General features: G+C 54.1%; 3 protein-coding genes across 3 annotated transcripts; all 3 read right to left on the bottom strand.

Annotated features, from left to right (window-relative positions):
* Positions 1-682: 682 nt before the first annotated feature.
* PHYSODRAFT_384935 (hypothetical protein) lies at positions 683-1,402 on the bottom strand (the record flags this gene model as incomplete). The annotated part of the gene is made up of 1 exon (XM_009538181.1): positions 683-1,402. A coding segment is annotated over one exon (720 nt), but the record flags the coding sequence as incomplete, so codon positions are not given.
* A 209-nt stretch (positions 1,403-1,611) lies between these two features.
* Positions 1,612-3,204, bottom strand: PHYSODRAFT_526416 (hypothetical protein; the record flags this gene model as incomplete). Its single annotated transcript, XM_009538180.1, has 1 exon — positions 1,612-3,204. One exon carries the CDS (start codon positions 3,202-3,204, stop codon positions 1,612-1,614), a length of 1,593 nt encoding a protein of 530 aa, XP_009536475.1.
* Positions 3,205-3,854: 650 nt separating this feature from the next.
* Positions 3,855-4,405, bottom strand: PHYSODRAFT_306271 (hypothetical protein; the record flags this gene model as incomplete). Its single annotated transcript, XM_009538179.1, has 2 exons — positions 3,855-4,199; positions 4,382-4,405. The coding sequence occupies 2 exons, from the start codon at positions 4,403-4,405 to the stop codon at positions 3,855-3,857; spliced, it is 369 nt and encodes a 122-aa protein (XP_009536474.1).
* Positions 4,406-11,746: the final 7,341 nt, after the last annotated feature.

Below are 11,746 nucleotides of genomic sequence, written 5' to 3'. Positions count from 1 at the left end.
AACACGAGAGACTTACGCGCGACGTCGTTCTGTGTGTGTTCTGTGGCTGCGATAATGAGTTAGAATTCAAAAGTGGCTGGTATCGACCGACCCCTCATGTAGTTGCATCGGCAACTGGCGCATCTGGTGCTGAGTCGCCTGCTACCCCTACGTCGCCTAGTGCTGCGTCTTCAGTCTCCTTGGTCTCCTCGTCACTCTCCGACGTATCGTTCTCACCACTAGCAGACTCTGCTTTCTCCTCCTCTTCACTGCTTTCCTCTGCGTGAGCGCCAGTCGGAGCTTCATTTCCAGGTGAAAGAGCAGTGTTCGGAGCGGCATTCCCTGCTGGTTCTTGTTCTTCCTCCCCCTCCTCTTCTTCCTCGGAGATAACCACGACGTCATCATCGTCGTCGTCCTCATTCGAAGCAGCAGGTTTCTCCTCTTCGTCGTCCGCTTCCTCCTCTTCGTCCTCATACCCCCCTGTTTCATCTTCCTCCTCTTCCTCCTCGTCCTCGTCATCATCCAACTCCACCGGCGCAGCAGCAGACCCCCTCAGATACAAATCTCTCACCCGAATAGCGTCGCGCATCAGCGACAGCACCGAGTTTTGCGCGCAGGCGTCTACGAGAATGGCGTCTCGTGCGTCTTCATGGCCGTAGAATAGCTCCTCCCCGTACTTCTCCAGCGCCGTGAGGCACAATTTGCTTCGCGCCGAGTCGTCCAGCTGCAGCAGCAACTGCCTGGCCTCTCTCTGGTTCTGCGCACGAGCGATAGCTCGTGCCGTCTCCTGCTCGTCGTCATCCTCCTCCTCCTCTTCATCCTGGCCACTGTATTGTTGGTACCCTCCAGGCCCACTCTCCTCTTCTTCTTCATCGTCGTCATCGACGTCTACAATGTCAATCTCATTGTTCTGGGACGTCGGGGGCTCGCTGTCCGCCACTTCCTCCTCCTCCTCTTCTTCTTCTTGTTCTTCTCCTCCCTCTTCTTCTTCAGGCGGCGCTAGCTCCTCCGCATCGCGATCCGTATTTTCCATATTTAAGTTTCCGTTCTCCATATCTTGGTTCGCGCTTTCCATATTTAGGTTCTCGGGATCCATATCTTGGTTAGCGTCTCCATTTTCTAGGCCCAGGGCCAGATCCGCGTCCATATCTTCCTCCTGCTGCGGGAACTGCTCGTTGTCGTCCACATCGGGCAGCTCCTCGTCTAACAGCTTGCTCTTCTTGGTCACGGGGGACACGAGAACGTCGTCCAGCGTCGTCTCGTCGTCTTTTAGGTCCTCTACGCTGTCGCCTTCAAAGGCCTCCGCGGCCGAGCGCTTAACGGCGCCGGGAGAGCCCGACGCGGCCTTCAACGCGGCAGGCAGGCTGTCGAGATCGCTGGCTACAGCTGGAGCCCCTGCGGAGGCGCTGGGGAGCTCTGCCATGGTAGATACGACGCGCGGAAGTTGGGGTACGTTCGTGACGGTTGCGTTGCTGCTTTGCTCTTTGAAGGCCGCAGAAATATGGGCAAGAAGTTTGGACCGTACTTAAGATGGGTTAATGTATTTGATTGGTAGAAAATGGATTGACAAGATGTGATTGGATGGGAATGGGAGCAGCTTCAACTTCGATTTTTTTTACGGATTACGAAAGTCTAAAAATCAAAATTCTCAATGTGGACGTCGAAGGACACTTGGAGCGTCTTGGATAGAGTGATGCAGGTGGACACTATGTCGGTTGAGGTGTGGCTGGAGGTGCAGAGTAGAACGGCGACTCGATGGACGGAGTTCCGCTTGCAGTCAGTGCCGATGTCTTGAAGGATCTGGACATAGTTAGGCTGGGATCCGAAGTGGACGAAGTTGTCCGCTTCTACTGGACAGTCAGTGTCAGGGTTCCGTTCAGCCACGTGGAAGTCGAATGTGAAGACATCTGCGATTTCGTTGTGGAAACTTGGCTTTTGATGCGGATTGGCGGCGACGAAAAAGTTGTCGGGGTCATTTTCCGAAAGGTTTTCAACGGCAAGGAGCGTCTTGAGCTCGGTGTGGGTGTATACGGACCAAACGAGGTGCACACGATCGATTGATTCGCGGTTTCGCGAGGCTTGTTCGTGGTGGAGCCATGTCACGACGGACCGCAAGGGGAAGACGCCAATGCCTTCGGACAGGAGCACGAAATGGGAGTATGTCTGCGGACGGTAGATGTCGACGGAGACGCCACCATACGGACCTTCGGCCAGGAGATTTACGGGTACTCGTTCGCCAATTTCGGCATCATGGGTAAGTTTGCGTAGCCGTTGGGTCCAATCACCGACCACTTTGACGTGAAGCGTGACTGTGGCTTCGGCTGGAGACGAAGAGATCGAGAATGGATGCCACTCCAGCAACGAGATCTCTGGTACGCATACGAACACGTACTGACCGGCCTTGTACTCGAAAATTTCTTCCGTATCCACTCGTTCACGGCGAAACTGGATGCGTAGCATGTTATCTCCAAGTCTCACCATTGTCACTTGACCTTGGGAGGTTACACCACGTGGAAGTTGCTTGAAATTGCCTTGGGAGCTATCTGAAGATCCATGCGAGTACATTCTGACTTGAAATACGATTCTGTAGACCACATCGATCATCCACGGCACGATTCCAAATAGCGCTAGCGTCGCGCCGTGTGCAACAGCGTACACTATCACAATAATGAAGAGAATCCAATGCGCTCGGACGAAAAAATCAAAGAAACGTCTCCTAATTGAGTTGAGAGAGAGCACAAGCAGCAGCACCATCCCACCAAAAGATACAAGGCCAGTTACAACCTTTGCCTGCTTGTTTCCTTGCTCACTAGTATTTGAAGCTCGATAATGAGACCAACCGTGGAGGCCCGCAAGCAATGTGGTGCTAACAGCGGAGATCTTGTGGTAAAACAGCCCTCGCTCGAACGAAATGCCGGTTATCGATAGCAACAGCGAGTTTCTCCGCACGACAAAGAAGAATGTGAGGAGTAACCCAACCGTGGGCGGCCATCCTGAGCCTGGTACATCCCCCTGGAGAGCCGATCTTGTGGAAAATCCGAAAAGCGTAGCGATAAACGGCAGCGCGATCAGAACGTCGCACACTTTGAAGCCGAGATACGGCGTCAAAAGCGGTATTGGAACTGCGAACAAGCCCCGCGAGAGACGCCACCGCAAGCCGATACACCAATTCTTGCACTTTCGAGCCCGGCGAGTCCACTTCTCTCCTTGTAGCTCGGTATTCATCGACATTCCGTGACATCGAGCTGTCGCGGCTCCCGTCCCGAGGCCCGTATCTGCATTCTCGTACTCGTATCGACAGGAGCGTTGACTGCCAGCAAGAATAGGTAGACTTCGCTGACTGGCGGGTTGCTCGGCTGTAGCCTCGGATACTTCTAGCACGGGGACGAAGTACTGGGTCGGCGAGAAGCTGGAGCTCTCGTTGACAGTCGCTGGCATACTCTGGGAAGTTCGGGAAGTAAGTGAATGCAAGCATTCGGTTGGGACCCAAGCCTCGCAACGCCACAGATAAGAGTTTAAAGCAGCCAATGCGGACACCACATCGGGTCTTGTAAACACCCTACGTGGCTGGTTCAATCAAGACCACCAGCTTCATTTACTGAACATTTCGCTGTCAATTGCGGAATGGATGCATTACGCAGGCAGTTTTTAGTCGACAACTGTAGAGAGCACGGTGTCGAATCGTAACCTGCCAAACGTACGCTCAGTAGCTTGTAGTATATGCATAAAATTTTTGCTCATCACTTCACACTAGCGGATGAGACTCATGGCACTTGTTTACTTTATCTTTAAAGCTCAGCAATGATCAAACGAATCTGCACGGTAAATTGTTAGGTTAATTGTTAGTGTGTCTACACTTAACGTTAGTTGCCGGCTTAGTTCCTGACAGGATCCAAATGTCCAGCCGTCCGGTACCAGTGATCCGACCAATCATCCGCCTTACCAAGGAGCCCCACGAGTTTTTCTTCCGGGACACCCGACTTCCTCAGCGTTTTCAGCGCATCGAAAAGGTGGCTCGGGCTATACTTTTTCGCAGCCAGTTGGTCGTTAGTTTTCGTGAACAATTTCAGCGCGTTCTTCTTGACGATCTTCGAGTACAAATTCTTGGCAAAGTTTCTCTCTTCGGCGGTCAGATCGTTTTCCTCGTCGGCTTCTCTCTTCCTCAAGAACCGTGCGCCAGTGCTGTCGGTATAATCGTATTTGGGGGCTGCCTGAGCCAGCTACGTGGGGCTCGAACGCGTCGCAGCCGATGCAGCTTCAGTGCTAGCAAGAAGGATAACCAAGGCGACGAGCAAGGTGGCATATACGCGCATAGTTTTAAAACTTGTCTGGGGGATAGGAGCTGGGGAGGGTGTGATCGCGGCGAAGCAAATTGCTGAATGGACTGACAGTCACGCCGTACCGTTCTGTGTAGAATACGAAGCATGGTAGCCTAGGTTTGTTCAACGGCCATTGCTGTCGTGCCTGACGCGCCACCGCCTATAAGACCATATGCTGCGAGCACTTCCCAGAATTTCACGCAATATCTGCATGCACTCGATCGATTAGACGAAAACTGGCCGATCAGCGGTAAATACCGTTCAGTACGTGCGACACAGTGTAACTTTCGCTCTTGCAAGTGCGATCGTAGTTTAAGGAACTTGATGTGTACTAGAGGCGAAGCTTTGGTCTGGGAGGACAGTGTAGACTCCCTTTGTGTGCAAACGTGGGGTAGGCAAGAATAATGTAACATGAGAATTGGTGGCAAGTTTTCAAACCCTGGTGTAGCACCTTAAAAAAAGGGCGAAGGTGCCGTGCAAAAGACACGAAAGAAGTTAAAGGCTCGCAAGCGAACGTTGGGTGCGAGCTGGCGGATGCAAGCCGAGAAGACACTTGGGAAGACACTTGAGCGATAGGATACAGATTGTAAAGTAATATATTTCATTTCACACACGCTCACTACCGTGGCGCGGATGAGGAAAGCATCAGCCTAAAAACCCCTTTGGCCCTTACGGGTCGATCCCAATCTATCGTACAGACAGATGGGCCTTGACAAAGAACTTGAGTTCCTTTCACTCGGATTTCCGGAGGAGAATCCTCATATAGGCGCGCTCGGCCGGGGGCCAAAGCCCCCGGCCGAGCGCGTTGACGTCATGCATTCCAGCTATAAATTTACACAAGAAGGACCCATGGGATTTAGTCAATTTAGAGCGGGGCCAAAACGAAGCCAAATGCCATTGGCGCGAACAGACGCAGGAAAAAGTTATTTCAATGATTTTTCTGCATTTTCTCCTTATAAGCTAGCATTTTCTCCTTATAAGCTAGCATTTACTCCTATCCTAGTTATGATTCTTCAAATAAATTTCATAAATTCAAGAACTGCTCACTACAGTGTGTGGGACACACTACGGATACAGTCGACATTCTGGGAACAACAAGTCACGAGATGTACCAACTTCGTCGTGTTACGGTAGCCATTATCTGTGGACTATGGACTCAGGCGACATTTGCCAATTAAAGTTGGGGGCGGCCGCTGAAATAAAATTGGTTAGACTGTTCAGCCAGCTAAAGCTGTCCTCCCAGTATAAAGATTCCGATTTCTGGCGGATACCGTTCATATGTACTCATCTTTTGCGCAAGCTGTGTTAGCAAACTATTACCAAGTATATCTTTAAGACTCTACATCTATTCGACAGGAGGGTATGTATTCGAAAATGCATATTTTTCCTGATCGCTATTTCACTTTTCGCCCATTTAACTCTGTAAAGGCAACAGCAGCGAAATCTGAGACCTAGCAATGAAGATACCCGAAACAAAAAGCATATTTGAACCGCGACAAACGATCCAGAGATAAATTCGACTGCCCCCGGTACTGGGGTGGATCTCGGTTCTGGAAACAGCACCGACCATTGACTCAAGACTCCAAAGTTCGCTATCGAAGGATTGATTAATCAGCGAAAATATTTGAGGGAAATTGTAACGGGGTTACACGCACAAGTGGCTACAGTCACTTGTTACTCTAACAGATGCGATGTCTGTTAGAGGTTTGAAAGACTTTCTCGACCTTGGTGTAGACACACCAAAGGCTGCATACATTTAGGACCACCACGACGGGTGGTCCATAGGGACTTAGGATTCCTATTGGCTGAGAGCAGCATCTCTTAGCCAATGAGCGGCATGCATAGCATTGGAATTCTGCCAACCAGCCGTTGGCAGATTCCTATCTTAGAATATTACATTTAGAGGAAGTCAGAAACATAAAACAAAAATAGCAGTTCTCATCTTTTACCAAAACACGCTATTTGGAGTCTTTATCTTGTTTAAAGTATACTCGTGGATCTCGAGTATACTTAACTCAAGTAAAAGAAACCTACGCTTCCTCATACACATGCGCATACGTGTAAGCCGTAGTAGTGAGCCAAGGTAGGCCCATTACACCTGGTAGCACTTTGTAGTCCGTCCAACGACCGACTACCTGAACGTTCGTACGGAGCTGTACGAACGAGGAGCCGAGAACCTTTTCATGAGCGCGGAGGTGCCCATGGAAAGCTCCACTTCGCCTGCAACTCATGTTGCACGCGCTAACTGCCTCCACCTGTCGGATCCAGAGTGGGAGGCACTCCAACGACTGTCAACAGTCATTGGAGAAGCGGCTGTAGCTGTAATGCTGCGCACACTATCGCCGATGGAGCAACACGGTGTTGCTCTGGGATTCATCATGAAGGAGCAGCGTGATGCTGCTTCCTCTATCACGGTGGCGTCAGGGACGACACCGCGCGAGCAAACGTTGAAGCTAAACGTGAGCAACTATGTCGGAAGAGAGGGCGAGCCTCTCCTCCGTTGGCTTGTCGAACTCGACACTGCCATCGCGGCTCGACGTATCGTCGACCCGTTGTCCAAGGTTGCGTTCGCCATGTCATGTCTTGGCGGACGAGCGAGAAGTTGCGCGTATGGACGCCGACTCTCTGATCCTATGTGCTTCAGCACCTATGAGGGTTTCAAGGAGGAACTCAGACAAGCGTTTGAGCCCCCGCAAAATGAGTTTCGGTCGAGGGCAGAGTTTCTCAACCTACAGCAGGGTAAGCATGATGTCCATGGATACGCGCAGAGAGCACAGTACTTGGTCTCGAACATCGTGACCAATCCGATCGACGAGGCGACCAAGGTCGTCACGTTCATAAAGGGGCTGAGAGATGGGCCTGTGAAGACCTATCTCTTCCGTGAGTACCCGAGTACTCTCGAAGCTGCAATTACTCTTGCAATGCAGGAGGAGTTTAGCCTGCGGCAGGCTAAGCTGCATGCACATGTGCCGAGGCCACAGCCACGCGCGGTAGTGAGGACGGGAGGCCCAGAACCCATGGACCTCTCGAGTGCTGCAACTGCTGGACCCCAGCAGTCGCAAGGAAACAATGTGCGATGCTACCGATGCGGTAGAATCGGTCACTTTGCTCGGGAGTGCACGACCCCCATGCACCAGCAGGGTGGCTATCGCGGCGGTGCCGGGCACCGTCGCAACCAAACAAAAAACGCTGGACGCCAGTAGGCTCGGGGCGCCCTACTGGTAATGCAGTTCCGCGTGTCGACCTTGGACACGCGACACTGAGGACGGCAGCCCCCAGTGAGGTTGATCCTCACTGCAAGAACCAAGATGACAAGCCTGACCTTGTCATCCTGAAAGTGAACTCGATGAGAGCAAGCGGCTCTCTCCGTGCTTTGGTAGATTCTGGCGCGTCTAAGAACTTTGTTCGACTGCGAAGTCTATCAAGGCTTGACTTCGAGGATTTAAGATACCTCGAAGTATGTTGGAAGTACGACTGGCAACGGGTGCCGTCGTGAAGACCGAGAAGCGCATGGTACGCGTGCGCTTCACGTATGAAGATCAAGCGTTTGTCGAGACCTTTATCGTCCTGGATCTGGACGATAAGTTTGACATTGTATTGGGCATGTCGTGGCTTGCACGACATGATCCGGTCATCGATTGGGAGAAGCGCACTCTCGTGCGCTTCGGTCGCGACAGCGGAACAGTGAGCGATGGCCCTGTTGCCGCTACGCACGCACCGACAGGTGCGCGCGACTCCCCACTCGAGACAGCGCCTAATGCCGCTGTCCCGGAACGACCTGGGCGCGCGCGAGCTCGCGCGCAAGAGCAGCAAGCGTCGGCGTCGCCGCCGACGGCTGAAGGAGAAAATGTGTTGATCTCGGAGATCGACACCCGCTTTTCAGCGAATCAGGAAGAGTCTCCGGCCTCAAGGGGCACGGATGACGCAGGCGAGTCAGACGCCTCAGCCGTGTAGGCTGACGCGAATCTGATTGGATCAGGTCTGGCCAATAATAAGAGCCAAGGTGACATAACGCCGTCGACTCCGGGAGTCGATGGCTTGGGCGAATATGATTCGTCGGCTCGGGGAGCCGACGCACCCTCCGTAATGGAGGGCTCCGCCAATAACAGGCGTCGAGGTGAAGATGGCGTGTCGGCTCCGGGAGCCGACGCTGCAGGCGGTGCGGACGGTTGCAAACGTTCCGCACCGGAAAAACTTGCATGCTGTCGTGGAGCCGGGCTGCACGACGAAGCGCCGGGCGACCAAGCCGGGCTTGAAGTCGCTCGCCCGCGGGATGAACCCGCCGGCGGTACTAAAGAAGAACACCCGTCCACGGCGGCTGGGCCTGGACGAGGTCAAGAACCAAGCGGAGCCGGGCTCCACAAAACAAGAAGACGGCGCATGCGAAGATCGCTGCGCAAGTCTCGGCCTGGGGTCGAGACGCTACAAGGAATGCCTGCCGGGCAGACGGAGGCTGAGAAGCCGGACGTCGAGACGTTGAACGTCTTGACGCGTACCTGTGCCGGGTTCCGGTACAGGGAGATGACCCTCGCTAACCCTCCGACGCAAGCGTCGGAGTTGACTTCGCTTCCAGTCATGAGTTGGAAGCGCTTCGCGCGTGACTTGCACGATGGACGCATCGAGCAAATATGCATTCTCTCGGACGCCGAGAGAACGAAGAGCGAGAATGAAGAACTGAGGCAGTTCTTCATGGAGACCACCACTGAGAGCGAGGACACTCTCAGTGCGAAGACGAAGAAGGAGCGCTTTGAAGAGCAGAGCTGGGACTCGTTGAAAACGAGTCCCTACTACGAGACCTTACGGGAGTACGCGGACGTACTTCCGGAAGAGATTCCTGCGGAGCTTCCGCAGGACAAGGGAATCCAGCACGAGATTGATCTCGTGCCGGGCACGAAGTACTGTGTCACGCGGCAGTGGCCACTGCCGCGAGAGCAGGTCAAAGCGATCGACGACTTCTTCGAAAGTCGTCGCAAAGCTGGACAAGTGCGGGAATCGAAATCCCCGCACAGTGCTCCGACGTTCTGTGTCAAGAAGCCACAGGGCGGCTGGCGCATCGTTCATGCGTATAACAAGCTGAACGATGCGACGATACCGGCGCAGACGCCGATACCTCGAAAAGATGTTATCATCGATTCGATGGCCAGGAGCACTATCTACAGTGCTCTTGATCTGCGCGATGGGTTCTATCAGATCCTAATGCGTGAGAGCGATGTCCCTCTCACGGCTGTGAGCACGCCGAGCGGCATGCTCTGGGAGCGGCTAGTGATGCCGCAGGGTCTGAAGAACGCCCCTGCGACCTTCAACAGGTGCGTGACGCACTTGTTGCGCTCGGTGCGCGACTTCGCACCGAGCTACTTCGACGATGTGTTCGTCCACAGCCGGGCTGCGGACGGGATGAGCGATGTTGAAATGCACAAAGTGCATCTCCGGAAGCTGCTTGCGCTCATGCGCAAGCACAAGCTCTATGCGAACCTGAAGAAGTGCATCTTCGGGGCGAGCGAGATACCCGTGCTCGGGTGTCTCGTTGGGAAGAACGGTGTCCGCCCTGACCCTGAGAAGGTCAGAGTGATCAATGAGTGGCCGACGTCGTCGAACGTCAAGGAACTGCGGCAGTTCCTTGGCTTGGCCACGTACTTGTGCATGTACGTGAAGGACTACGCGGGCATGATACGCCCGCTGTCACAGCTCCTGAAGAAGGACACCGAGTGCGTTTGGACTGCTGAGTGTCAGCAGGCCTTCGATGCAGTCAAGCGGGGCTTGAGTGAGGCGCCGATCTTGGCGGTGGGCGACCAAGATCGCCCGTTCCACGTTGTGTGTGACGCATCCGACTTCGCAATTGGATGTGCGTTGATGCAGCACGATCACGAGGGTCGTGATCGTGTCGTCTACTACCAATCGCGCCAGCTGAAGCCAGCTGAGCGCAACTACCCGGCACATGACAAGGAGCTCCTTGCCATGAAGTACGCACTCGCGAAGTTCCAAGTGTATCTACTCGGAAGCAAACCGTTCGTGGTCTACACAGACCACGCGTCGCTGCGGACGGCTGTGAAGTCGCCGCACATCTCGCAACGGATGGCGAGATGGCTCTCATTCTTCGCAGAGTATAACTTCCGGGTTGAGTACAAACCCGGAAGACTCAATGTGGTGGCCGACGCGCTCTCGCGTCGACCTCACTACGCCACGACTGATGCCGACGTCAATGCCATTGACGCCATGCAATCGAGCACCCCGACGTCGTCACTGTTGGACGACGTGAAGGTCGCGTACGCGCACGACGCGGGCGCGAAGCTCTTGCTGGCCTGCGGCTCAGCGCCTTCTGACAAAGCTCGTCAGAAGCTGCCGAAGCATCTTCGTGCTCGTGCACACCGTTACCGGGTGCACGACGGGTTATTACTCTACAGTGCAGTCGACGACAACGCGGACCGTGTTGTCGTGCCCAATGACCATGACCTGCGACTCAGGATCATGTACAAGTTTTACGATGCACCGACTGCGGGGCATCCGGGCCGTGAGAAGACATACCTTCTTCTCACGCGAGACTTCTACTGGGCCCACCAGTACAAATGGGTGCGCAAGTACGTCCGTGCTTGCGAGATTTGTCAACGTGTGAAGCCTGCGCCTTTCGCGCAGGCTCCCTTGCAGTCACTACCAACTCCACGGGAGTGTTGGCAGTCCATGTCTTTGGACTTCGTGTTCGGTCTTCCCCCGGACAGCCAGGGGAACACGGGCGTTGTGGTCTTTGTTGACCGCTTCAGCAAGATGGTACATCTTGCTGCGGTACCCGCTGAAGTGACTGCGAAACAGACGGCGCGTCTGTTCGTTGACATGGTGTTCAAACACCATGGCATGCCGACCGACATTGTATCGTATCGAGACCCGCGCTTCACTGCACACCTTTGGCAAGAAGTGTTTACACTTCTTGGGAGTCAACTTTCGATGTCGACTGCGGATCATCCGCAGACGGACGGGCAGACCGAGCGCGTGAACCGCGTGCTCGTAGACGTGCTTAAGAGCTACGCTCACTCGTTCCAACACTGGAGCGAGTGCCTGCCGATGGCGGAGTTCGCCATCAACAACTCGGTGCATGCCTCGACCGGGCATACACCGTTCTACATGAATGCCATCAGGCACCCACGCCTCCCCAGTCTACTCGGGATGGTGGCTCCTTCCTTAAGTGGGGGAGGATCTACGACTGCAACACAGCAGCCGCAGAATGCCGCTGACACTAGCACAGTGTCAGCCGCGACTACGCGCAAGAAGACCAAGAAGCACGCGTCTGTGCAGGACACAGACGCCGACAAGAGCAAAAAAAAGAAGAAGAACGGGTCTGTGCAGGGCACAGACACCGCGAAGACGAACGCAGAGGCCGGATCTACTGCTAGAAACGAGCTGAACGAGTTCAGCTCGGACGCAATCAACTTCGTGCAGCGCAGACAAGCCGTCATTCG

This window comes from Phytophthora sojae (genome assembly GCF_000149755.1).
Source record: "Phytophthora sojae unplaced genomic scaffold PHYSOscaffold_11, whole genome shotgun sequence".
In the NCBI taxonomy this organism is placed as follows: domain Eukaryota; phylum Oomycota; class Peronosporomycetes; order Peronosporales; family Peronosporaceae; genus Phytophthora; species Phytophthora sojae.
This window is presented reverse-complemented; position numbering and strand designations above follow the sequence as displayed.